The sequence below is a fragment of the Talpa occidentalis genome, unplaced genomic scaffold, assembly GCF_014898055.3.
Source record: "Talpa occidentalis isolate TD23 unplaced genomic scaffold, MPIMG_talOcc4v2.1 talOcc4.4, whole genome shotgun sequence".
In the NCBI taxonomy this organism is placed as follows: domain Eukaryota; kingdom Metazoa; phylum Chordata; class Mammalia; order Eulipotyphla; family Talpidae; genus Talpa; species Talpa occidentalis.
Window position 1 is genome coordinate 87,850,737 of NW_023604295.1, and position 26,475 is coordinate 87,877,211.

Consider the following 26,475-nt stretch of genomic DNA (forward strand, 5'->3'; position numbering starts at 1 on the left):
GCAACACAAAGTTGGCAACTCCCATAAAAGAGTTCTCGGCATGTTTACAACTAGCCTTGCTCTGTGTGTGTGTGTGTGTGTGTGTGTGTGTGTATTTATAGTTGCCCCAGTGAGTTATTAAGTGTCTATCTTCTTGCATTTATTAATTTTTATGTAGTAAATTTCAGATTTGATTTCTGATCTCAGAGTTCTGCTTGTGGTAAAGGCAAAATCATAGCATATAACACTTCAGAACTTCAGTGCCTGGGCCCCAGTAGTTAACACTCAGTGGGGGATTGGTAATTGCTTCATGCTTACTATAATAGTCTAGTTTCCTGTAAGCCTCACCTATTAGTGCAGGCTATTATGTTGGTGTGGGTAGTAATGAGACTTTGGTTTGTAATTTCCTCTGTAGTCTTCTGTTGTGTTGACAATCTATAGGTCTCCTTGTTTCACTCTTGGGGTACTTCAAAATGTCTTAGATGATTGATTGATTCCCTTTTAATATGCACATGGGAAAACTTAGACTTAGAAAGTAAATTTCTCAGGATCCTCAAATTGGTATATGGTGGAGTCGTAATTTGAATCCCAGTGAAAAGAATGGGATTCAGTTCCACAATTAGTGAGTGCCTAATTCATAAAACCAAAGTCAATGTCTTAATATATCACATAGAAGTAGTAATACCTATTATTATCTGAATCCCAGCCATGGTCTGACAAAATTATAACTCCAATAAACTGTTTTAAACCATTGTTTTTTATTTTCTCAAAGGAAGGGTTTGTAGAAAAGCTCGTGTTATTATTCACTCTTTTGCCATTTCTTCTCCCAGCAATGCAATTTTTATTAAATAACCTTTCAATTCTAACTTTAATATACATAAGGAAACCCTAGCAAATGATGGCAATCTCAAAAGACTAGTCACAAGTAATTCAAACATTTTAGTCAAGAAGGCATGAAACAATAATGATTTGTGATACATCAATCAGTTTTCCCATAAATCCTGAAAACAAAAAAAAAATGGCCTCAGTGTATCAATTTAAATGTGTTTTCCTTTTCTGAATTATGTAAAACTTCAAAATATATAAACATTTCTATATACAAAGAAGTTCTATAGCACTACCCATGACTTTATATACTTTTCATGCTTTAAGAATTAGGAAAAACTTGCTTTGAACCAGCTCTTCAATTCTAACAAGAAACTAATTTGAAAGATTTATAAATCTAATTTGTCAAGTGACCAAACTATTTTTAAATAACATAAAATTCTTATTTGTGCTAAACTTGTTGGATAGCAGAAGAAGTTTCATCAGGAAGCAGATAGGAATTAATAATATCCCAACAAAAAGAAGTTTAATATAGCATCCCACATGTTGTCAAGTTAGGGCAGCTCAGCATAGAGATTTAAACTGGTCCATCTCCCTAGAAGGTAGAAAAAGTTAATTAATTATGACATCATTCTGTTTTTTTTTTTCATTCTCCTCCCTTTCTAGTTCGCTTGCCATCATCCATCTTCTTGAGTGGTCTTGTCCTTTATTGGCTACATAAATGTCTTCTATACTTTCCTTTATTTTAGAGCTTTGATCAGTCACTTGCTTGTATTTATTTTGCATGATTTATTATTAAAAGTAATTTTGATAAAAGACAAAGATAGGTCAAGTAATGTAGCTAAAGGTACAGTTAGAAAGCAGACAAGCCAGGATTGGACCCATGGAGGCTGAACTCAGATTGTATTCCTTTGAATCCATGCTGCCTCACTGATTCTCATACTCAGAGTGAGTAACTATTGATACAATATAGCAAAACTTCTCATTGTTGAGAGACACACGTATTTATTATTCTATGTTAGACAGTAAGCAACCATAAGAAGTAGGTTTAATGATCACATTTACAGACAAAGAAACAGTTGATTGCAACTGACTTAGCCCAGACTGCATAGCTGGCATTCAACCCAGGACTCATAACTTGTATTTGAAGGCCTGTTTCCATCTATTACCTCATTTAATGACACTGCCAGGTTTAGGAATGTCTGTCTCAAGAAATACTTTTTGCCTGAATGGATGGATGTTGATCCTAATATTTTCTGGAGAAGTTAGGCAGAAGGCGTTGGGGAAACTAAGACTCTGGGAAGTCAGACAGCTTACGTGGGGCACTCAGCAATTAGTTGTGGAGGTAGGTACGAGCCCAAGTCTCTGTGGTGTCTACTGAGGGAGGACATTGACCAGCTGCATGAGAGGCAAGCTGCCAGCAAGAAAGGTTCCTCAGCAGACTGGCTTTCTGAAAATGCAGCTCCGAAGTGCTCTGAATTATTTAGTAATGAAGTTTCATAATATTAGCCAGTTACTTTTCAATGGTTCAGAAAGAAGGAACAAGAAAATGTTCATGCTTTGTGGATCTAGATGAAAACGTACAGGATTCATTGTGCTGTTCTTTTCGATTTTATTAGATTTGAAGCTTTCCAAATAACCTGGAGAACAAAGAAAGAAAGAAGGAAGGAGGGAAGGAGGAGGAAGGAATGAAGGAGGGAGGGAAAGAAGAGAAGACAGGAAGAGGAAAGAAGGACATGTCCGTTTCCCTCTGTGGTTTGTGTCTATGCACTGACAGCTTTGGAGTCTATGTGCTGTCTTCTGATTATACAATGATTTAGCCATTAAACTTGCTAAAATATCATACCTAAATAGATGAAACTCATGGAAAAGAGTTAGTGTGCTGGCACCTGTGGGTTTGTTTTTAAATTTATTGATAATCACTAGATTTAGTTAAACTCTTATTAAAAGAGATTCAGTATATCTCTTATTCAAAGAGCAGTTGCAGTTCTAATAAATCTTGCAATGAAAATTTGCTGTATTACTAAAATATTGAATGTCTTTTCTATAAAAGTAGGGAAAAAATAAGACCAGCATTTTAAGTTACTTGCTTGGCTTAACAAATATGAGTTCATTTTAGATGAATTACAAGATTTAGATGGCCAATATACTTTACTGCCATCGGAAAAATAATTTTGATGGATTACAAACTGATCGTTTTCTTTTCTCCTTATTTTTGTTTAACTAAAAGTTTTACATTTAGCACAACAGAATTGCAAATTTATAGAACTAACTCAATATTCAGTGAAATATATTTGTTCATTTACAATGGATATTTTATAACATTTTACTTATATTTTTATATTTTAAAATACATGATTATTAAATAATATAATAATATACTATATATAATATGTAGTATATATAATATATAACACAAGCCTGAGGAAGTAAAAAGGGTCAAAGTCTTGTTACCCTAAACAACTATCATTTAACATTTTTGTAGAATTTTCTTTAGGACTTTTTTTCTGTATACAGCATTTGTTTTTTCTTATTTATATGTATATATTAAGTATACAATTTTTGAATCCTGCTTTTTCCAATGAACACTACATTATAAGCATTTTCCGATATTATTAAATTAAAAAATCATTTTAAGGTGGGGGTAGTGAAAACACCCCCCACCCCCACTTAGGGAGAATATATATGAAATTATAGGGAACTTGGGTAGGTAGAAGACAAGATATTCCAACTGAGTATCTCTTTGTATTCTTCTGTGTGTGAACACAAGCACACATAAACTTGACTTATACACATATAATACTTGTAAGAAACTTAAAGAAAATTATTTAAATAATTTAAAATTTAGCAAAATATTATATTAAGTTGTTAAACCTTAATTTAATTTCATAATTCCCCAAGTAAGGGCTCTAGAGCTCTGCTTAATGTTTTTCTTTTTTCACACATCAGTTTGTGTTTTTCAAATAACTGTATTTATGCATAATCATTTGATTTGATTTGGCCATTCACTGAAATAATTGCACAGTTTTACTGCCCATAGGTTTATTTTTAATTTTTATATTGTTGATATTTTATTTTATTTATTTTTTTTAAACATTTATTTATTTATTTATTTATTTATTTATTTATTTATTTATTCATTCATTCATTCATACAAGCACTGGGTACAGTCAGAAGCGCAGGAGGGTGAGAGAATTCACCAGAGCCAGAGCAGGGAGCAGAGCAGGCAGAAGGACCGAAGTACACCTCTAAGGGGAGCAGCGGGCGGCAGGAGAGGTCTGCGCGCCATGTGGGACCCTCACCCGGCGGCCGCCGGGGAACGAACCGGCGCTGCACAGCCTCGCAGCCCAGCACTCAACCGCTGTGCCACCGGGGAGGCCCTATTGTTGATATTTTAAACTCACATTTGGTGACTAAATTCTGAGCAATTTCCTTGCTTTTCCTTACTTAAAAACCATTTCTTTGTTCCATAAGATAAATCTCATCAAAATAAAGAACTTGCATTGATATATCCTGTTCTTTTCAAGGAAAAGAAAGTGCCTTAACTCATGTTCCATATATTACTTGGAAATTATAATGCTTTGTCTAGGTCTATTAGGAAGTAGTAAGAACATTTCAGTACAGATCATGAGGTATTATTACTGACAAGATGCCCACATGACAAATGCCTCCTGAGATCTTCATATAAACATTATTGAAAACATTTACATGTATTTGGCTTGTAGGACCATGGTCAGCTGAGTGTGAGCCTGAAAGTTTTAGTGAACTTTAGCCTGTGTCTGTTCACATGCTACAGAGCACAACTTCTAGGTTCCGCCAACACAAGGTCACTGTTTCCCTAAGTTGATAGAGGGGGATGCCTGCACTTCGCAGCCTGCCTCTGATGTTCCGCAGGGTGCACCCCTTTTCCACCTTCCCATCCGACTAGTGCTGGCATGACTTGCCTTCTTGCCTGCGAAAAAAGACAAAAACCTCAACTTACCCCACAGCAGCCACAACATTGGCAGTCTCCACACAGGGTCCCCAGGAGACCATTGACCACCTGGATGGCACAGAGAAACATTTGCACGCCTCCGATGATCAGCAGAATGGAGAAGAGGGTCAGGTTCCAGGGAACTATGTTTTCAGGCTGTAGGCACTTGTGCCATAAGATTTTGTTATCAAGGTAATCCCTGTTGGGACATGGGATGAAAGACTAATGAGTAAAAAGTATGCCATGCCCTAGTCTAGAAAGCAACATAATGGTTTTTCTTTCGCAATACTTTCCTTCTAAAACATAAGCTCCCCAAGAAAAATATCCCAAAATAGTTATTTTAAAAACACATAATACTTTTATTGAGTATATGCTATTTCGGACACTGTGTTCAAAACATTTTATACATTTTCACTTATTTATTCTTCATAGAAACCTTATGTTATTTTCTCCCCTTTTACAAATAAGATCACGGAGACACACAGAAGTTAAGGTCACACAGACATTAAGAGATAGAGTGATTTTTGTGAACAGACCAAGAGGACAGGCAATTTCACCATCTATTATGAAGTTAGAAAAGGGAAGACACTGCAGGAATAGAATCTCACAAATGTTAATTGCCCTTTTCCTACCTAATGGCATGAGGGACCATTTGGACTTTGGACAAGTTAGTTGTCAAGTGTAGTACAATCAAAGCCAAGTAAAATATTGCATCATATTGCTAAAGGGTAGAGCTTGAATTTTAAGGCATAATTCAAAGCCAAATTGTGAATTTGACCCAACTCTGTTTTCATTAATATATGGGGATTCTACATGCAAAAGATGTAATTAATTTTCTTTATGGGGAAGAAATAATTTGCTGTCTTAATACCTATTTTATAAAAACATTGAAATAGGAGAAACTATATTTATAAAATATTCACAGTTGACTCAGACAACATGGAATTGAACTTAATACATTTAAACAAGGATTTCTTTCCACTGGAGGGACATTTCACAAATTAACCAAAGATGCTTTTTTGAATCAGTTATCATTTTGTTCTGCATTTTTCCATATAGTTCATTCTGCTTTTATCATTTTTAAGCTGATGATTATAGGAAGTTATAAAGATGCAATATTTTCTAGGGTCTTACAAAGAAAATATGTGAAAGTGAAGGAATTGGCAATCCTGAGTTCTTTTCCTCATCTGGAAAGTTTGCACAGTGATGGGATGACAGCACCTCTAGGTGGTAAGATTGGAGAAATGCACATGGGGAAACTTGGAAGAGAGGATTGTGTTTGGATGCTGGAGAAATCCTCTTAGCACTACTGCTGCAGCCTCACTCCTCACAAAGGACATAGGTAATTCTCAGGCGCTCCTTCTCTGCCCCTAAACCAAAAAGGGCTGAGACTCTCAGAGATCCTGGCAATAATCGCTGTGCCAAATTTTCCAAGTCAGCTAAGAGGAGGCCCTAATCTTTCATGGACCCATAACTAATCATATTTCCACATTCTGTGAATCAAGAAGAGCTAAGGCAGTCTAAACTCACCTAACTAGAGTTTTATAGCATTTCATTATTGTGAAGGGCTTTTGCACTTGAACTACAGCAATCCTATCAACATGAGAATAGAAAGCCATGAGTTTCATGAAATTCATTCTTGCTGTCATCAAAGGTTACTAAAGGATGGAACAGAGGAACCAAAAGCTTTGCCTTGCACACTTTAATTCCAGTGACCCCATCTCCCGGATGGTCTCCTTTATGCTTTTCTGGCTCCATTTCTGTCTCCCTAAGTCATCGTATAGTCACCATCTGTTCATTTGCCTCCCTTCTCTTTGGAACTGTACATCCACATGGCAGAGAGTGTCCCCTATCTCTGTCCCAAGATTCAGCTCAGAGAGTGATCAGTTAATGCCAGCATCTTGTGTAGGGGGTCCTGCCCATGTGCCAGACATGGGGCTAGCTGCTTTATATCCTCATTCTCAAACCTACAAGGGGCTGGAAATTTACTTGAACAGTATCTGGTACAGTGTATCTTCCAGGAAACAGTCACCTAGTGAATGAACACAACCATACACAGATTAAGAAGTCAAAGTTAGGAAATGGAAGTGCCTGGGATTTGACCTTTGGTCTAACTGACTCCAATGCCATTGCTCTTAATAATGACACAAATTCCCTGCATTTGAATAATTATATTCCTTTCATATATCTGGCATATGATGACATTTGATTTATACGACAAATTTATATGTTAATATAAATATGTCAATCAAGGTTTACCTTTACCACTGTAATGAGATTATTCTCTTTGAACCTACATGTGATTGGTTGAAAACATAGAAATGAATCACAAAATCATTAGAAAGTATAACAATATATAGTTTTGAGGCATGTTGGTAAATGAGTTATATTAACAAAATAATACTAATGCTGACTATTTAATAAGCAGTATGTGGCAGTAACTATGCTAAGTGCTTTGTGCACAGTGTTTTATATTATCCTTGCCTGAACCTGGGAGGTATATATTGCTGCTACTCTCCTTTCACTGAGGAAGTACCGAGAATACCATTTCACCACTGGTATGTGGCGGAGATGTGACTGGACCTTACATCTAGTCAGGTCCAGGGGAAATACAGTTCTTAACAGCTGTTTTCCTGCTTCATGAAGGCTAGGAACAGGCTCTACAATCCAATCTCACCTTATCCCTGGGCTTTGAACTCCAGGGAGTGTGTTTTTAAGCAATCTGTGATGTTGCTGGCTAATAAGCCATCTTTGAAGTGCAAATGCAAACGGTCTTAACCAAAAGTCTGGGCGGAACATTGTGTGTGTGTAGAAGAACTGGTGCATAGGCCAGGGTTTCAGGGAGTAAGAAGATTCACCAGAGACAGAGTGGGCAGTAGAACACGTGGCTATATTGAAATACACTGCTGAGGGGGGCAGTGGGCAAAACAGGAGAGGTCTGCTGCACCATGTGGGTAGCTCCCTGGCTGGGGATTGAACTCAGGCCGTGGAGGTGATAGTGCTGAGACTCAATCCCTAGGCTACCAGGAAGAACCTGGGCAGAACATTGAATTGTGTTCATTCCGTGTTTTGATGTGAGAGAGCACCCCTCACCCTTGAATATCTTCCCCAGGGAGTAGCAGGGGGTGTAGCCTGAGCAGAGTGCTGTGCAAGGATATCCTCATCCCTCCCCCTGTTAACTGACCTTGGCCTGTCTCCGGGCTTTTCCTTCCACAGTTATCCCTTACCCTGTGCTACTCCCTCAGGGTCGTGGCAGATGTGGCCAATTGTCTCAGAGAAGAAGACCATGGATGGGAGGAAGTCCTATTTCAAAGGAAGTCAAGAAGGCGTATCTCAAAATGTCTTGGGTTTCTAGGATGTTTTCCTAGAAATGTCTTCCCTCTAGGATGTTTCTTTAGTATGGTTCTCATGACAGAAAAAGTTAACATCTTTGCTCCTTTAAAATGATGTCCAGCAAACATTTCTGAAGAAAACAGTGCTAAGTTCTATGACATTGAAGAGCCTTGGATTTTGTACCCCAAACTGGATATCTCAGAGTCTACCTCTGTCTCCTCACACCTGATCCACATGATTCCACCTCACACAGTCTCTGAACTGTATGTTATTCATTTGAATCTCAATTCCACTGCCTCAGGGATGCTCACAGTGTTTTCTGGTTGTTACTCCAACCTCCTCTTTTCCTCTTTGGTGGGACTGAGCCTTCTCATCATTCTTCACAGTGTGAAACACCCGAGTGCTCATGTCACATCCTGCCTGAAATCGCTCCTGTTCCCTGATGGCCCAAGTGTCTGCCTGCCTCTCACTCACCTGCATCACACAGTGGCCTTTCTGCTCACCTGCTTTCTGCTTCACTACACCATAAGCTGAGGCCACACAGTCCTGGCCAAACATTGCCTTAGCAGGTCGAGTCTTTCTGCAGTGGTTCAGGATGTGTTGTTCTCCCTGCCTGAACCCCTCCCTCTTTGGAATGCACTTCTGCTCATCTTCCATAATCAGACCATGTTACCTCCTCAGAAAAGTTTCCCATTCATTCCTCATTTTGTCACTTCCCACACTGTACAGATCTGTTCCATTTTGTCATCCTCACTGACCGTTTCTCACGGGCAGGGACTGCCTCTGTCCTATTATGCTCCACATTTGGGACAGGTTTCAGCACCAAGGAGGGTGCCGGCCAAGTGGTTGTTTTTTGCCTGGATTTTTAAAAAATATTTATTTTATATAATTCTTACATCTTTTTTCATCTTTGAACAATGTATGCATTTTCATTTTGGTTATATTCCCCTTACAATGCACACCACCCCCCCTTATTTTTTACTCTAGTCCTTCCTCTCCCCGCCCCTCCTTTCCTCCTCACCCCCCGTAGTGTGTCTCTGGTTTATAGTTGCTTGTTGATTTTGATTTTTACTTTGTATTGATTAGTCTTTTTCCTGGTCTCTTATTTAGGTTTTCTAAATTCCTGCTATGAGTGAGACTATCCCGTATGTTTCTTTTTCTTTATGACTGAGACCATCCGGTATTTTTCTTTTTCTTTCTGGATTTGTTTTTTAATTCTCCTTATACTAAGTACGAGTTGTGGGCAAATTAACCTTTTTGAACTGCATTTTTTTCTACTCCAAGGAAAAGAATTCTTCTCAGATTATTAGGAAGATTAAATGAGAATACATGTAAAAATACTTAGCCTTTAATAAGGAGGAGAACAAACAGGAGGAGGGAAAAGCAGCCACTGCTGCTGCCACTTGGTGGTAAAGGAAGTGACAACTGTCCTGACACTCATATGTCCTTTTATCTAGGCTCATATAAGTGATTAATCCTTTCTGCTCACTGTATCTGTTCGGTTTGCAGCTATAACGACAACTGCTGTTACACTTACACACAGGGTCCAACGGATAAGGTGTCGGGTCATCCTTTAATAGACTTACATCTTAAGTCTCTGCCTTTTGCTTGGCTGAACAAAGCTGGGAGAAACAGAATAGATAAGAAGGGGAAACCGATAGAGTTGCCATGGGAACCTGGCTGTGGGTCCATATGACCAATAGTGGGCTGTGGAGAATGTGGAATTCCTAGTAATGTGGAAACAGGGCAAACAGAACCAAGCATGACAGGGGAAGGTGGGGAAGGTCTGCCACAACCTGATGTCCCAGAGACAACAACCAGGAGAGACCAACTCCCTCAATCCTGAAAAGCCTGAAAAATCAGATTACAAAAGGCAGCCCCAAATCCTCCTTCCCATGCAGACCTCTCCCAACTCACCCCCTGCTCCCTTGCAGGGTATTTCAATTAATCAGCTTATCCTATTCTCCACTCTGCCTCTGGTGAATTCTTTCACACACCAGCACCCCACCACCACCTCCGAGCCTCTGTCTTCATCCCAACATTTCTCCCTACTACAAAGAGCTCGTAGTAAATGTTCCTGAGCTTTTCCAGATGGAATCTTCACTTGTTTTCATAATGTTAATTACCCTCCTTCCCTGCTCAAAATTCTAGGTCCCACTTCTTAGCTGAAGATGGCATATATGCTTCAATTTACCTTTTTGTTCTTGGACCCCTCTATGTGGCTCCCCCGCATAAAAAATTAAATTTTATTTTTATTCTTCTATTAATCCATCTGATGTTAACTTGATTACTTGATCAGTCCAAGAAGAACCCAGAGTTGTAGGGGGAATTTTCTCCTCCATTCCCACAATCTGTATACATCGATTTTGGTCATATGATAGTTTGAGGTCACTATACAGAGCCTAGGTATTCTAACCTTTCTACCATCAAAAAATTGTACAGAGATTGAGGGGAGAGTTCTGAAATGTACCTACTTGCCCACAAAATTTACTCTATCCTGTTTTTATTATTAAACCTCTCTAATCTGATACCTATTAGTGAATGGCTAGTTGTTGTTGGGTGGGGTATATAAAACAACATATATGAAAGCATTTATCACAGAGTACTATGCAATAAATGGCTGTGGGGTGAATGAAAACTTGCTTCACTAGGACAAACACAGAGTACTTTGAAAAGTGCTTCTCCCAAGCTTAAATTTCCTATACTGGCCCACAGATGAGTCGTCACTCAGCAGTGACCCCATCTCATTGATATTAGAGTGTGATATTGGAGTGCTAATATCACATAACAGGGAAGGCTGACAAACCCTACTATAGGAACATGAGATCATTGCACTGACTGGCAGGAATATCATTTAGCTTATGTAGTGTTTCCTTCCTCCTTCCTTTATTTTGGACAAAGGTTTATTATAATTGATTTTAAAACTGTTAGTAACATTAGTATTTGTATCATTCATGAAATGGAATAAGTAGAAAAATATGTTTAATACTGCACTTGTGCTGATGATAAAAATTGAGGGTCCTTGGAAAAAGAAGATGTAATCTGTGTTGCGAAGACAGTTTAGTGGGAAAGAAAGAGTTCCCAGAGGAAGAACCTCAGGAAATGGATCCCCCTGAGTCTGAATTCTGTCTTCACACAAGCCAACCCCAAAGCAGTGGGACCCCAATAGTTGGTTTCCTACAGTAAAGTAGATGCCATTGGGAATTACTGCATGGGATATCAGGGTATCAGAGGCCTTGTGCTTCTGTTTAACTCTAAAGTAGGGTGAGAACTCTAAAGTAGTAGATACTGTCTATAAAATATCTGTGAACAAACTAATACCTCATGTAAAGAAAACCATACCCTGCATTTCTACCCTCTGATGCCCACTCCTGAGTTCCTTTACACGCTCACTGTAAATTAATAAATAGTAACTGTAATACAAGTAATAGCTGATGCCCTATAGACTTCTTCTTCTTCTTCTTCTTTTTTTTTTTTTAGATTTGAACCAATCCTACAGGTGCAGGAGGCTCCAACAAAATATATTGTCTGACCTGCTAAATGTTTTTTTTTTTAAATAAATTTTATTTTTATACTCCCTATACAATTGCAACCCCCTTATTTTGACCCCAATCCCTCCCCTCCCGCCCTCTACCCCCTATAGAGTGTCTCTGGTTCATAGTTTTTTGTTGATTTTGATTTTCACTTTCTTATAGTTATTCATTTTCCTGGTCCCTTATTTAAGTTTTCTAGATTCCTGCTATGAGTGAGACCATCCAGTATTTTTCTTTTTCTTTCTGGCTTATTTTGCTGAGCATGATCCCTTCCAGCGCCATCCATGTTGCCGCAAATGGCATGTGTTTATCTTTTTTGAATGCTGAGTAATATTCCATGGTATATATGTACCACATCTTCTTGATCCAGTCATCTATTTTTGGGCATTTGAGTTGTTTCCAAAGCTTAGCTATTGTAAATAGTGCTGCTATAAACATAGGGGTGCAGGTGCTCTTTGGAATTGATGTTTCTGTATCCTTTGGGTAAATACCTAGGAGTGGAATTGCTGGATCATATGGAAGTTCTATGTTTAGTTGACCTGCTAAATATTTTAGTTAGGTACTAGGCAGAGGCTGTAATGGTGGTGAAACAGAAATAGTCCAAACCCTCCTGGTAGTGCTGTGTGATGATGGAAATGCCTTTTATCTATGGTATTCAATATAATCACTATATAATATATATGGTTACTGAGTACTTGAAATGGCTGATTAATGACTTTTAAACTTTACTAATTTAATTAGAATTTAAATCATCCACCTATGGCTATTGAATACTATATTGGAAGTGCAGTCTAGGAGCAAAAAGACATGTAACCTAAAAAAACCTAAGACTTGAAGTTAGAAGACATGATTTTGAGCCCTGTCTCTTGTCTCACCTAGCTATGGTGTTTTGGTGTTTGGTTTTTTTTAAAGAGTGGGGGTACAGGCCAGATGTGTGGGAGGGTGAAAGGATTCACCAGAGACAGAGCAGGGAACAGAGCAGGCAGACTGACGAAATACACTGCTGAGGGGAGCAGCGGGCAAGACAGGAGAGGTCTGCTGTGCCATGTGGGACCCTCGCTGGCAGGCCAGGATCGAACCTGCGCTGCAGAGGCTATGGACAGCTTCACAGTGCGGTGCTTAACCGCCTGCGCCACCAGGGGAGGCCCCTCACCTAGCTATGGTTTTGAACAAACCAAACCTATCAAATCTGCCTTGACAGGGAATAAATATATCTTTTGTGTTGCTATGAAAATTAAATGATAAATTTGTGGGGGGAAATTTCTGTTTGGACTACAAAGAGCCTAGAAATATGAGATGTCATTTTAATAAGCTCTATTAACTCTCACAAAAAACACAATTAAAAGATTAAAAGATTGTTTGGTTAAATACAATTCAGTGAAAGTATTTGAGTCCTGTTAATGAGTAATGATTCTTGTTTTCCACTATAAGTGGTTTGCAATAGAAACCACTATCCTTTGTTTATTTGCTGCACCTTCCCCTGCAGTGACCTTTAGGGCTAACCGGCCCTAGGTCCGGCTGGGCAACCAGCGCGCAGGGGAAGAACAGCAAAACCCTACCTGCTGCACCTCCCCCCGCAGTGATCTTTAGGAATGGCTTTCGCCACGGTCCCTAGATCCGGCTGGGCAACCAGCGTGCGGGGGGAGAACAGCCTGAAGCAGAGGAAGTGCAGCGGAAGTTCCCTGAAAAGGCAGAAGCTTATCAATAGATAACGACCACCAAGAACCACTACAAGAATGCTAAAAATCTTTTTCCTGTCTTTCTAGAACTACAAACTTTAATCCCTTATTTGTCTTTCTAAACTTCCTTCTTTCTTCCATAATGGTCATTGCTTGTTGTGTAGATCACCTCCCTGATAGTGGTAGACTGAGCCCATGAGCAAGCTAATTTCCTTGATATTCATTCCTGTGCTTTTGGAAAACATATATATACTGGTCACAAATTTAGAGAAAATTACACTCAGATTTTCACTCTTGAAGTGTGTCTGTTTGTCATTTCTTTCGCCGATGCCCTGACCACCCTGCACGCTTCTCTCAACCCTGAGGTGGCCTCATCGTCTACTGCCTACTGCTGTGCTGGTCCGCGGCATTTATTAATATCATAGGTTGTCTTGTGTAGCTGTTAATAAATGTTTTGGGTATGAGTGGTGATCCTACAGATCTTCTTAGCTCAGACTAGCTAAGGGACCCTCTTTTAGTTATCTCTCCTGGTGTCTGCGAAAACAATTAGATGTGAGATCGTATGCAACTAACTTCATTCCACAACTCCAACTCTTCTGTCTAAGGAATAACATGATTGAGACATAAAATGATGATGGCAAGATTTGTACATTGTCACCCCCCTTGGTGCATGTAATCTGCTCATGCCCTTTGTAGTGTTAGTGGACACTGCAGGGTATACCTTACCCATTGATGAAGGGGTAGTCCCATGTGTTATTGCTTATGAGACATTTAGGACCTTTGTTGATTGAGACCGCTGATATGCTAAATGAGTATAAAGCACCCAAGAATCCAATCACAGCAAATATAGTAGAGGTGAACATCTGAAAAAGAAGGAAAGAAACAAGTTATACTCAGCACACGCAACCAGCCTTTTATTGAACATGATGACTACAGGGAAGTAATGGGATGGTGGTAGGGAACAGGGGTCACTGCTTATAGTACTGGGGTCTGATGGGTCTACTAAAATGAATTTTGGTGTTTCATATCCTTTTCTTCACTCCACCCCCATATCTTTTCATCCACTCACTGATGACTGAGTGCCAGCTATGGTTTGATACCTCTGAATCATACTTATAAATCCTGTTAAGGACAGAATCAGCTTTGCAGGGTTAATATGGAAGTCTAGTATATTAGTGAATCAAATAATTTTAGAATCATGAGTCTCTTTAAAGTTTTTTGGCCCTATCATGTTGTTGAGACCAAGTTACCGTGGAGTCTCATATGACAGGCAGGTTACACTTATAAGAAAGAGTAGAAGTCTAGAAATTCTGCTTATTGATTCTAGTTATATTTCCTTGGCTAATTTTTCTTCTTTCTACTTGCTAGTAGCCTTTAAAATATCTGACTATATTTTATATATAACGTAAAATATTTCATATGCTCTATCTTTCCATTCCGTTCACTGAGAGTTTTCTCTTTTGGGGGTTAAACATGGCCAATAATTTCAGTTCTTAAAATATTCTTATATGACAGATCAATTAGTGAAAAATAGATACTAGTGGGGTTTTTTTGTAAGTATAAAATCAAAATAAAATTATAGAATATGAAAGTCAGAAACAGTTCTGGAGTTTATCAGGGCTAACTCCCTCTGAGAGATGACAAGATTAGGCCTAGAGATGCAATACTTATTCCAAACAATAATTAGAAAGTAGAGTGGGAACAGTAATAATTATAGAAATAGAAGTGGAAAATTAGTAACTCTATTACTGTGGTGCCACAAAGTTAGAGTAGAAAGCACAGAGTTTAAAAGTAATCAGGTCAAGTCTCAAATGTCAGCTTTGTTACTTTTTCTGTGTGATGATCCTGTGTAATCCTGTAGGTGTAGTGTGAGTCTGTTTTCTCATGGGCATGATAAAACATACTTACAAGGTCTGTTGTGAAAATTAACATGATATCCTGAGTTAAATGTCAGGTATTTTCTTTTTCTTTTCCTGTGTATTATTAACAGTGTTATCACAGCATATATTTGGGGATGGGTACTGAGGGTGAAAGGACCTGATTGTGCCTAGGCAATTGGTGTCTATGTGATAATGGAGTTCTATTTTAGCTAGTATTCATTTTCATGTTACACATAGATGTGTTTTTGGTGTAGTTTTCTAAAGTGACTTCTGGCCCCAAGTGCCATATGAAATCTTTTGGATTTTCAATATAAAGCTGAATATTAGCTCCTTAATATCTTCTACCCACAGGAATCTGGACTGTATAAACTTCGACTACAGCATAGTGCCTCCACACATTAATGCATAGTTTTTATGTTTATTTTGCTCAACCAGAACACACTCATCGAAACCATAAACATTGAGTAGTTTAAAGAACGTGGCTTTACCATACTACCATCTGTACAGCTTTTCTTCTTTCTAGCATGCCAGAAGAACCAGAGAACTAATTGTTGGATGTTTCGATGACTTAAGTTTCATATTACCCTTATTTATGACCCCCCTTAATTTTACATCTAAGTTATCCTAAATCTATTTTACTATCAAGAACATTGGTGAATATACTCATAAAAAATAAATGTCATAAAAAATAAATGACAAACAAAAGCTAATAGAGCTTGCAACCAACAGACCTGCCCTATAAGAAATGCTGAAAGAAGTTCTTCTACATGAAAAGAAAAAAAAGAATATGAAACTATGAACCAAGATGATAAATAGAAACGTAGACTCAAAAACATATATATGAGCAATTTGACACAACAAAACATTAAAGGGGTAGAAGAAAAAGACAGAATCTGTGTAGTCATATGTTAAGAAATTGATAGTAGCACAAAAAAGACTATTCTAGAGATAGAAAGTTTGAAACAAACCTCATGCTAACCACAAAACAAAAATCTGGAATAAGAACACTTAGAAAAGGAAATGAAGAAACTAAGAGAACCACCAGGTAAAGATATCCAAGTAAAAAAGGTAGATAGAAACATAAAGGAAAAAAAAAAAAAACAGAAAGATAAAATAACCAAAATGCAAAGGATATAATGGCAGTAAATAAGTCTAATATAGCAATAATTAACCTATTTGTAAATGGTCTTAACTCACTAATTAAAAGAGACAGAATGATGACTTGGATAAGAAAACATGACCCACCTATATTATGCATACAAGAATTTCACTTCAGATCTAAAGGCAAAAATGGATTTAAGGTGAAAGACTAAAGAAAGATATATTAAGCCAATAACATGGAGAAAAAAGCAGGAACTACTAATGTCATATCACATTCATCAGACTTTCAGCCAAAAAATATTACCCATGTTAAAGATGGATACTACAGAATGAACAAGGGCAATCAATCAAGAAGGTATTACTGCACTGATATTTAGCCTCCCAGCATAGGTGCACTCAAGCATATAAAACAATTACTAACAGATTTGAAGTAACATGCTGATATCAACAAAACAATAGTAGGAGATTTAAACACATCACTTACATCAATGGATAGACCATCTAAACAAAAAGTAAACAGAAATAGTGACCTCAAATGATGGATCAGACTGAATTAATAGACATTTACAGTCTTCCATCCCAAAAGAAATGAATACACAATCTTCTCAAATGCACATGAAACATTTTCAAGGACACAGGCTGGGACATGAAACATGTTTCAAAAATATATGAAAACAGAAGTTATATCAAGCATCTTTTCTGATCACAATGGTGTAAAGCTAGAATTTAACCATAAAAAGAGTCCTGGAATAAATCAATACATGTTACAACAAAAATAAATGCATCTGAAAACTCCTGGATGAATGAAGATATCAAAGAGAAATCAAATAATGTGTAGATTAACAAAGATGAAGAGAAAACCTACAAGATTCGATGGGATGCACTAAAAGCATCATTCTAGAGGGAAGTACATACCAATACAGGTATTCCTCAATACACAAGAAAAATGTCAAATAAGCAATCTAAGTCTTTATCTGAAGGAACTGGAATAAGAAGATCAGATGGAAACAAAAAAATTAGTAGAAGATAGAGAACATTAAAGAGTTGACTAAAAAACTAATTAATACAGTAAAGTAGCAGATTAATAATCAATTTGCAAAAATCAGTTGCATTTTTCTATATGCAAACAATGAGCTGGAAGAGAAAGAAATCAAGAAAACAACCCCCTTATATTAAAATAATTAAATACCTAGGAATAGGCATATCAAACAAGCTGAAAAACCTATACAACAAAAACTTTATGATATTATTAAAATAAAGGGAAGACACACAAAACAAGAAAGATATCCCTTGTTAAAGACTGGAAAGTTGACATTGTTAAAATGACCATCTTACTCAAGTGATATACAGATTTAATGAAATCCTTATGAAATTTTAAATGGCATCCCTCAAAAAAATATAACAAACATTTTGAAATTCATTTGTGGCCACAGAAGACCTTAACAGCCAAAACAATTCTGAGAGAAAAGAAGAAAAATGGAGGAATCACAATTCTTGACTTCAAACTATGGTACATATGATAATAATATTGGATAATACTGGACAGTGATAGTATGGTATTGGAACAAAACAAACACAGATCAATAATTGGTCAAAAAGTCCAGGAATAAACCACACAAATAGGGGCAGTTAACCTTTGACAAAGGAGCCTTGCCCATAAAATGGGGGAAGGAAAACCTCTTTAACAAATAGTGTTGAGAAACTTGGACAGCCACATGCAAAACAATGAAACTGGAGATCTTTACTCCCTATGTAAAAAGTAATTGAAAATAGTTTAAAGGCTTCTATAGAACATGCATAAGAGAAATCGTATAGGTGATATGCTCCTGAATATCAACCACAGAGATATATTAGGGTAATCAACTCCAACAGCAAGGGAAACAAAAGCAAAAATTAATGAATGGGACTATATTGAACTAAAAATCTTTTGTACCATGAATGAAAGCAGAAAAACAAAAGGCAGTCTGGTGTTTGATTGTGGAGACAGCATCATGCTCAGCGAAATAAGCCAGAAAGAAAAAAAAAAAAAATACCAGATGGTCTCACTCATAGCAGGAATTTAGAAAACCTAAATAAGGGACCAGAAAAAGGACTAATTATAATAAAGTAAAAATCAAAATCAGCAAGCAACTATAAACCAGAGACACACTACAGGGTGGGGGGAGGAGGGAGCAGGATCAAAACAAGGGAGGGTGGGAACTGTATGGGGACTATAACCAAGATGAAAATGCATACATTGTACAAAATTGAAAAATGATGTAAAAAATACATAAAATTTAAAAATAATAATAAATGAATAATAAAAAAAGGCAGACTATAGACTGGAAGAAGATATTTGCACATCACATGTCCAACAAGGAATTAGTTTCCAAAATAAAGAACTCATATGCTCAACAATGAAAACAAACAACCCAGTAAAAAAATGCTTAAACATCTAAAAGTACTTCTTCTCAAAGAAGACATTCAGATGGTCATCAGACACTTGAAAAGATGTCCAACAATACTTATAATGAAAATGGAGTTCAAAACCCACAATAAGTTAGCACTTCACCCCTGTGAGAATAGCCTATATCAAAAAGTTGCGGTGGGAGGGGGAATTTTGGCAAGGATGTAGCTACAAACGACCTCTCATCCGCTGTTGATGGGAATTTAATTTGGTTCAGCATCTATGGGAAATGGTATGGAAATTCCTTAAAAAAATAAAAATGGAAATGTTACAGGATCCATGAAAATCACTGCTTAATATTTACCCAAAGAATATGAAAATACTAATGCAAAATATTTATGCATTCCTAGGTCATAGGAGCATTATTTGCAATAGTAAATAAGAGCATATCAAAAATTGGAATGAAACAGAAAGGCATTTTGGAAGACAGACCTGAGTTATAGCCCTCTCAGCATCATCAAAATACCCATCTCTGGCCTCAACTTCCTGTGGCAAACAGAAGAAAGGGGTAGGTGGTTCTAGAGAGTTCCTTCAGCCAAAACAGCCAGGATTTCAATATCATCCAGCTGGTAGTGAGAAGAGAAGTCTGATATATGCTATTCTAGCTGTGTGAGCTGAACCAGAGATTTCAGATATGGCTCCAGGAACATTTTAATAGGCAGGCGTTTAAAGACAAATAAGTGAATACAAATGCAGACATTCTCTCATTTTAGGCAAGTAAGTAAATGAAAAACCAGGTTAATGCAAAATATCTATGAGATGTTTTTTCCATTTACTAAAGAGTCCTCATTGTAAGCACCTGAAGACGAGCACCATTCAATGGAAATATAATGTGAGTTATAAATGAACTTTAAAATTTTCTAGTAGAGGGCCTCCCCTGGTGGCACAGTGGTTGAGTGCTGGACTGAGAAGCTGCCCACAGCCTCTGCAGCGCCGGTTCCATCCCTGGCCACTGGGTGAGGGTCCCACATGGCACAACAGACCTCTCCTGCTGCGCCTGCTGCTCCCCTCAGCAGTGTACTTCGGTCCTTCTGCCTGTTCTGTTCCCCACTCTGGCTCTGGTGAATTCTCTCACCCTCCCGCGCTTCTGACTGTACCCAGTGCTTGTATACATAAATCAAAAATAAATTAATTAATTAAAAATTTTTTCTAGGGCCTCCCCGGTGGCGCAGCGGTTGAGCGCTGGGTTGCGAAGCTGCCCGCGGCCTCTGCGGCGCCAGTTCGATCCCCGGCTGCTCCCCGGCCACCAGAGGAGGGTCCCACATGGCGTGCAGACCTCTCCTGCCGCCCGCTGCTCCCCTCAGCAGTGTACTTCGGTCCTTCTGCCTGCTCTGCTCCCCGCTCTGGCTCTGGTGAATTCTCTCACCCTCCCGCGCTTCTGACTGTACCCAGTGCATGTATAAACAAAACAAACAAACAAACCAGCAAACAAATAAATAAAGCATGCCTCTATTAAAAAAAAAAAAAAAAAAAAAAAAATTTTTCTAGTAGAAAAAGAACAATAACAAAACCCTAAAGCCTGAATATCAAATTCAGGAAATAACAAAAGGAAAGGAAATAATAAAAGGAAGAAAAGAAATAATAAAAATCAAAGCAGAAATAAATGAAACAGAAATTTTTAAAAAATCCAAAAAAGCAATGAAACCATAAGTTGGTTCTTTGAAAAAATAAGCAATACAGACAAATCTCTAGCCAGGCTCACAAAGGAAAAACAGGAGAAAACATATATAAATAGGATTATTAAATGAAAGAGGAGAAATCACAACAGACTCAGTAGAAATCAAAAGAATAATCAGAGATTACTATGAACACTTATATGCAAACAAATTCAACAACCTAGAAGAGATGGACAAATTCCTAGACCAATATAATCATCTAAACCTGGACAGACCAATTACAAGCAGCGAAACTGAGGCAATAATCAAGACACTCCCCAAAAATAAAAGCGCAGGCCCAGACAGCTTCACAAATGAATTCTACCAAACATTCAGCAGTGAATTAGTACCTATCCTACACAAACTCTTTCAAAAAATTGAAAAAGAAGGAACACTATCAAATACATTCTACAAAGCCAACATTAAACTAATGCCAAAACCAAAAAAAGACAGCACAAAAAAAAGAAAATTACAGGCCAATCTCCCTAATGAACACGATGCAAAAATCCTCAACAAAATCCTTGCCAACAGATTCCAACAATGCATCAAAGGGATAATACATGACAATCAAGTGGGATTCATCCCAGGGGAACAAGATGGTTCAACATATGAAAATGGATCAGTGTAATTCAACACATCAACAAAAAGAAAAATAAAAACCATATGATCATATCAATAGATGCTGAGAAAGCATTAGACAAAGTCCAATAGCCATTTATGATGAAGGCCCTTGAAATTCTCGGGATAGAAGGAACATACCTTAACATGATAAAAGCCATATATGACAAACCCACTGCCAACATTATTCTCAATGGTGAAAAGCTGAAGGCCTTTTTTTAAGATCAGGAACAAGACAAGGAAGTCCTCTCTCACCACTGCTCTTCAATATAATACTGGAGGTCCTAGCCAGGGCAATAAGGCAAGAGAAAGACATACAAGGAATCTAGATAGGGAAAGAAGAAGTAAAACTATCACTATTTGCAGACGATATAATAATATACATAGAGAACCTTAAAAACTACTCCAAATAATCAACCAGTTCAGTAAAGTAGCAAGACACAAAATCAAGACACAAAGATCAGTAGCCTTCCTATACACAAACAATTAATCTGAAGAAAAAAAAAAATCAAGAAAACCATCCCTTTTATAATTGAACCAAAAAAATCAAATACTTGGGAATAAATCTAACAAAAGAGGTAAAGGACCTATACAAAGAAAACTATAAAACACTGTTAAAAGAAATTAAAGAAGACACAAAGAAATGGAAAGGCATCCCCTGCTCATGGATTGGAAGAATTAACATTATTAAATTGTTCATCCTACCAAAAGCAATATACAGATTCAACACTATTCCAATCAAAATCTCAATGACATTCTTCAAAGAAATAGAATACTGATGAAATTCATATGGAACCACAAAAAAAAAAAAAAAACCCACAAATAGCCAAAGTCCTACTGATGAAAGTAAAGGAGAAAGGAGGTATCACACTTCTAAACATCAAGCTATACTACAAAGCCATAATAATTAAAACAATGTGGTATTGGAACAAAAACAGACAAACAGACCAGTGGAACCAAATAGAGAATCCAGAAATAAAACCACACTTATATGGACAACTGATCTTTGACAAAGGAACAAAGAACATGCAATGGAACACAGACAGTTTGATCAATAAATAGTGCTGGGAAAACTGGACCACCACATGCAAAAAAATGAAACTAGACCATTACCTTTCACCATGCACAAAAATCAACTCAAAATAGATAAAAGAACTGGACATAAGACCTGAAACAATAAAATATATAGAAGAATATAGGTAAAACACTACAAGACATACATTGCAATAACATCTTTAAAGACTCATCACCCAAAGCCAAGAAAGTGAAGGAAAAGATAAATACCTGGGATTACATCAAACTGAAAAGCTTCTGCACAGCCAAAGAGACATTAACCAAACAGAGAGACACCCCACTAATTGGGAAAAAATCTTTGCACTCCAGTCAACTGATAAGGGACTGATCATGAAGATACACAAAGAGCTCACACTGCTCGACAAAAACAAAATAAACAATCCAGTCAAGAAATGGGCAGAAGAACTTAAAACCAAAGAGGAAATGCAAATGCCCAATAGGCATATAAAAAATGTTCAACATCCCTTATAACCAGGGAAATGCAATTCAAAACCACAATGAGATACCACTTTACACCAGTAAGAATGGCACATATCAAAAAAACAAGCAACAACAAATGTTGGTGAGGATATGGTGAAAAAGGAACTCTCCTATATTGCTGGTGGGAATGCAAACTGGTCCAACCACTATGGAAAGCCACCTGCAGGTTCCTCAGTCTACTGAAAATGGAGCTACCAAATGACCTGGCAATTCCACTCCTAGGGATCTACCCAAAGGACACAAATACATTGTTTCAAAAGACCACCTGTTTATTGCAGCAATATTTACAATAGGTAAAACCTGGAAACAACACAAATGCCTGAAAATAGATGACTGGATCAAGAAGATGTGGTATATATACACAATGGAATATTACTCAGCAATCAAAAAAGATAAACTCATGCCATTCACAGCAACATGGATGGAACTAGAAGGAATGATGCTCAGTGAAATAAGCCAGAAGGAAAAAGGAAAATATCGGATGGTTTCACTTATAGCAGGAATATGGGGGAACCAAATAAGACATCAATGTAAAAAAATAATAACAGTACAAAACACAACAAAGCAAAAACAGACAACTATAAATCAAAGACATACTGCAGGGGAGGAGGAGGGAACGGGATCAGGGGGCTGAGGTGATGGTGCACATGTGCATTGGTGATGGAAACTCTATGGAGACTAGACCCGAGGGGGTAGGGGAAGCAAAAATTGTTTAAAAATGAACAATGATGTAAAAAAATTTTAAAAATTTAAAAAAGTAAAATAAAATTTTACTAGTAACTATATATATAAAGATAAAAATATAGAATAGGTGAGATTAATTTTAATAATATATTTTCTTAACACATGTCCAAAATATTATCACTTCAACATATGAGCAATAAAAAATTGCTAATGAAATGTTTGACGTTGTTTTCATACTAATCCTTTGAAATCTGCTGTGCATTTTGTACTTAGGGTACATCTCAGTTTAGTTAGTCACATTCCATGTGCTCAATAGCAACAGGTAGACAGTTTAGAACATTTGAAAATAGATTTTTGGTGGTAAAAGTTGTAAAAAATTACATGGATATGGTCTGCGTTGACTCCATGATTATAGTTTAAGTAGGGAGGGCAATGTGATCAAGGAAAGGAACACAGTGTCTCTCAATCAATTCTATGATGATTAATTTCTTTATGAGGCCATCTGCAGAATGACATCAGGTTATAATTTCACAAAGCGACAGGTGACATGTTCTGGTTTTGTATGCAAATCTGATATATCTCATCTAAAAATAAATAAGACAAACACCCCAAAATGACTTTTTATAACTTTTCAGAATGAACGAACCACATAAATCTATGCACACTTTAAGACACTTGCTTTAAGTCATTCCACTTATTTGTCAATTTTCACAAATTGACAAACTCACTACTCAGAGATATTATCAGTCTTAAGGTCAATATGAGATAACTAATTTCTCATGGGTTTCCTGATACAAAATTTCTCTTGTTAAAAGGAAAGTTACTGAGAGCAAGTTGAATATATTGGAAAGCAGACACTCAAAGCTGGTGTTACTTAAAGAAAATGGACAAAAAGATCTGAATATCTCTGGAAGGAGACATTGATTGGTAATAAGGGTAAGTTCTGGGGAGGGGAGTTGACAGATTTTGGAACTAGGAATGTGTGACATCCTTCAAAATTTTTCTACTCTGGACATGCTTTACCCAGTTTAAGTGAATACATAGTAAAGGACACTACTGTGTTGTGTCAAGGGTATGGGTCATAGGCTGATGAACTGGGATCTGAGTCCCTTATAACCTTGGGATGCTTACTTTTCTAAGACTTCTTTTTATTCTTCTGTAAAATAAGCCCAATAATAGCAACATGCAGAGTTGCTATTATTGTCACAAAGATCAGACTATGTAAGGTGGCCTAAACAATAGCAATTAGGGAGTTAATCTCTAGAAAGTCAGTAACTCCTGAGGGGTGGGGGTAGGCCATTAGCTTAATGCCCAGTACTTCACTGACAAGATGCCCAGACATCTTGTTTGCCTATTTCTAAGTTCTGATTAATTTCTCATGACATAGCAAATACTTGACATATATCATTTTAATATTATAATAATTTTACTATCATAGCCTCACATACTTCTACTTTTTGCAAATACAGAGTGAGTGATAAGAGTACAAAGGCTCATGGTTATGAAGAATAACAAAATACATTACCTCAAAGGGCACACTAGTATAGTGATCATTTTTAAATAAAATTACTTAAGAAACAGTGGGTGCAATAAGTATACTCTCACCCTCCTTTGCTCTCTTGAAAGCAGGAAATGTGAAAGGTACCTTTCCTGTCCCACGAGGGTAGAAGTACGCTTACTATGAGACAGGGAATTTAAGGCAGAGAAGGCTGTATTAACAAGCCTTTTCACTTCCTCACTGATGTATTACACCACCCAAGCTTCTTTCTCTTGTCAAATCTTCACAAATTCATTGTTTCTTTGTCTAAGAGATATAAAAACTGCCTGCTTTGGTTGCTCCATTCAGCCTCATATCCTTGGAGGTCCTATATGTACAAAATTGAATGTTTTTTTCCTTGTTAAACCTGTTTTAATGTCCAATTTAATTACCAGACCAGTCGAGGAAGCTAGAAGGGGAGAAGGAAAAGAAGGAAAGTTTTCCTCCCTTACTGCTGCTCAGAACAGAACATATGCTCTGTTCTGTTCACACTGCTTAGGAAATATGTGTTAGTATATATACTTCCCTTGAAATGGAAGCTAAAATTGCTCTCTAATTCATCACTTGTCAAATGTAAGAACTCCCTCTCTGATGGGCTCTGGTAGCAGAAGATGCAAGATCAGATCCCAGTTCTACCACCTCCACATCCTTGGTCAGGTGTGTACTCATGTTGGCCAGATCAGGTGGGAGAGGCACTAGGATTGGGATAGAAGGGAAAATGGGTGGTTTGGGGACATGGTATTTGGAGACATGGGTAATGGTGATGGGTTGGGGAAATGTCTCTGGTAGGCATGAGATGGAGGAAGTCCCGTCTTCGGTGAATATTCTGAGATACCAGAGATCACTTGAAGCATTTTTTCTCTTAAGCATTAGTGTCCGGTATGTTCTGCCTTGGTCAGGCTTGGGGCAAGAGAGGAATTGTGGGTTGGTGTGTGGCAGTCAGAAACTTAACTTTATGAGCCTCAGATTTCTTATTAATAAAATGAAATGTTTAATGACTCAAATGGTTATTATGGGACTTGACTTGAACCTGAAGTAGTATGGAAATTACCTGAATCCCTCCTGAGCATTCTTTTACTTCTTTCATCCAGTAAGCATTTATCAAGGAACTATGCATTCTCAATACCAGAGACACTTGGTACTGTTCTCCCTTTCCCTGCACACTAGTGCTTGCAACATCTCCCCTGCCCCCATCCTTGAAATGTCCTTATGAAAAGTACCAGCTGCCACGATTCATTTTACAGCAGAGAATTTTGCAGCATAGAAAACATTTAGAGAAGAAGTAGGGCCCCATTCTTTATTTCTTCTTTCAAGACAATCCAGTATTTCAAAAGGACTCTTTCTGAACTCTCATGAAACTGGCTGTCTTTCCAAGGCAGGTAAAGTAGTATAGTGCTCTTAGCCTCAGCACTGCTTACCATGAGAGTCACTAGGGGGCACAGGTGAGCCGGCATGGAAGGTTCTGCAAGCCACAGACTGCTTTTAGATCTGACAAAGATCTTCATTGCAAACAGGGCCCTGCCTATGGGTGGGGTGGGTCTTTATCTAACTGATATGCTTTAAGGGTACTGACATGCTGGCCTGTACCCTAATATCTCTTTTGACAATCTAACTTCAGGCCCATCATTAAAGACACTCCTTTAAGTCAAGATCAAGGTCTTCAAAAATTTCTTATTGA

At 37.6% G+C, this 26,475-nt stretch overlaps 1 protein-coding gene across 2 annotated transcripts in view; it reads right to left on the minus strand.

The window, feature by feature from the left end:
* Positions 1-987: 987 nt before the first annotated feature.
* Positions 988-26,475, minus strand: part of TM4SF4 (transmembrane 4 L six family member 4) — a 30,186-nt gene continuing 4,698 nt past the window's right edge. Inside the window, exons 3-5 of one of the 2 annotated variants that reach the window (XM_037524646.2) lie at positions 14,049-14,185; positions 4,787-4,976; positions 988-1,399 (exon numbers count right to left, since the gene is read on the minus strand). In XM_037524646.2, the coding sequence (XP_037380543.1) occupies positions 1,382-1,399; positions 4,787-4,976; positions 14,049-14,185 (345 nt within the window). In that variant the 3' untranslated portion in view covers positions 988-1,381. Of the gene's footprint in view, positions 1,400-4,786; positions 4,977-9,647; positions 9,790-14,048; positions 14,186-26,475 lie in introns of those variants that run through there. The other variant, XR_008553714.1, reaches the window with a different exon arrangement.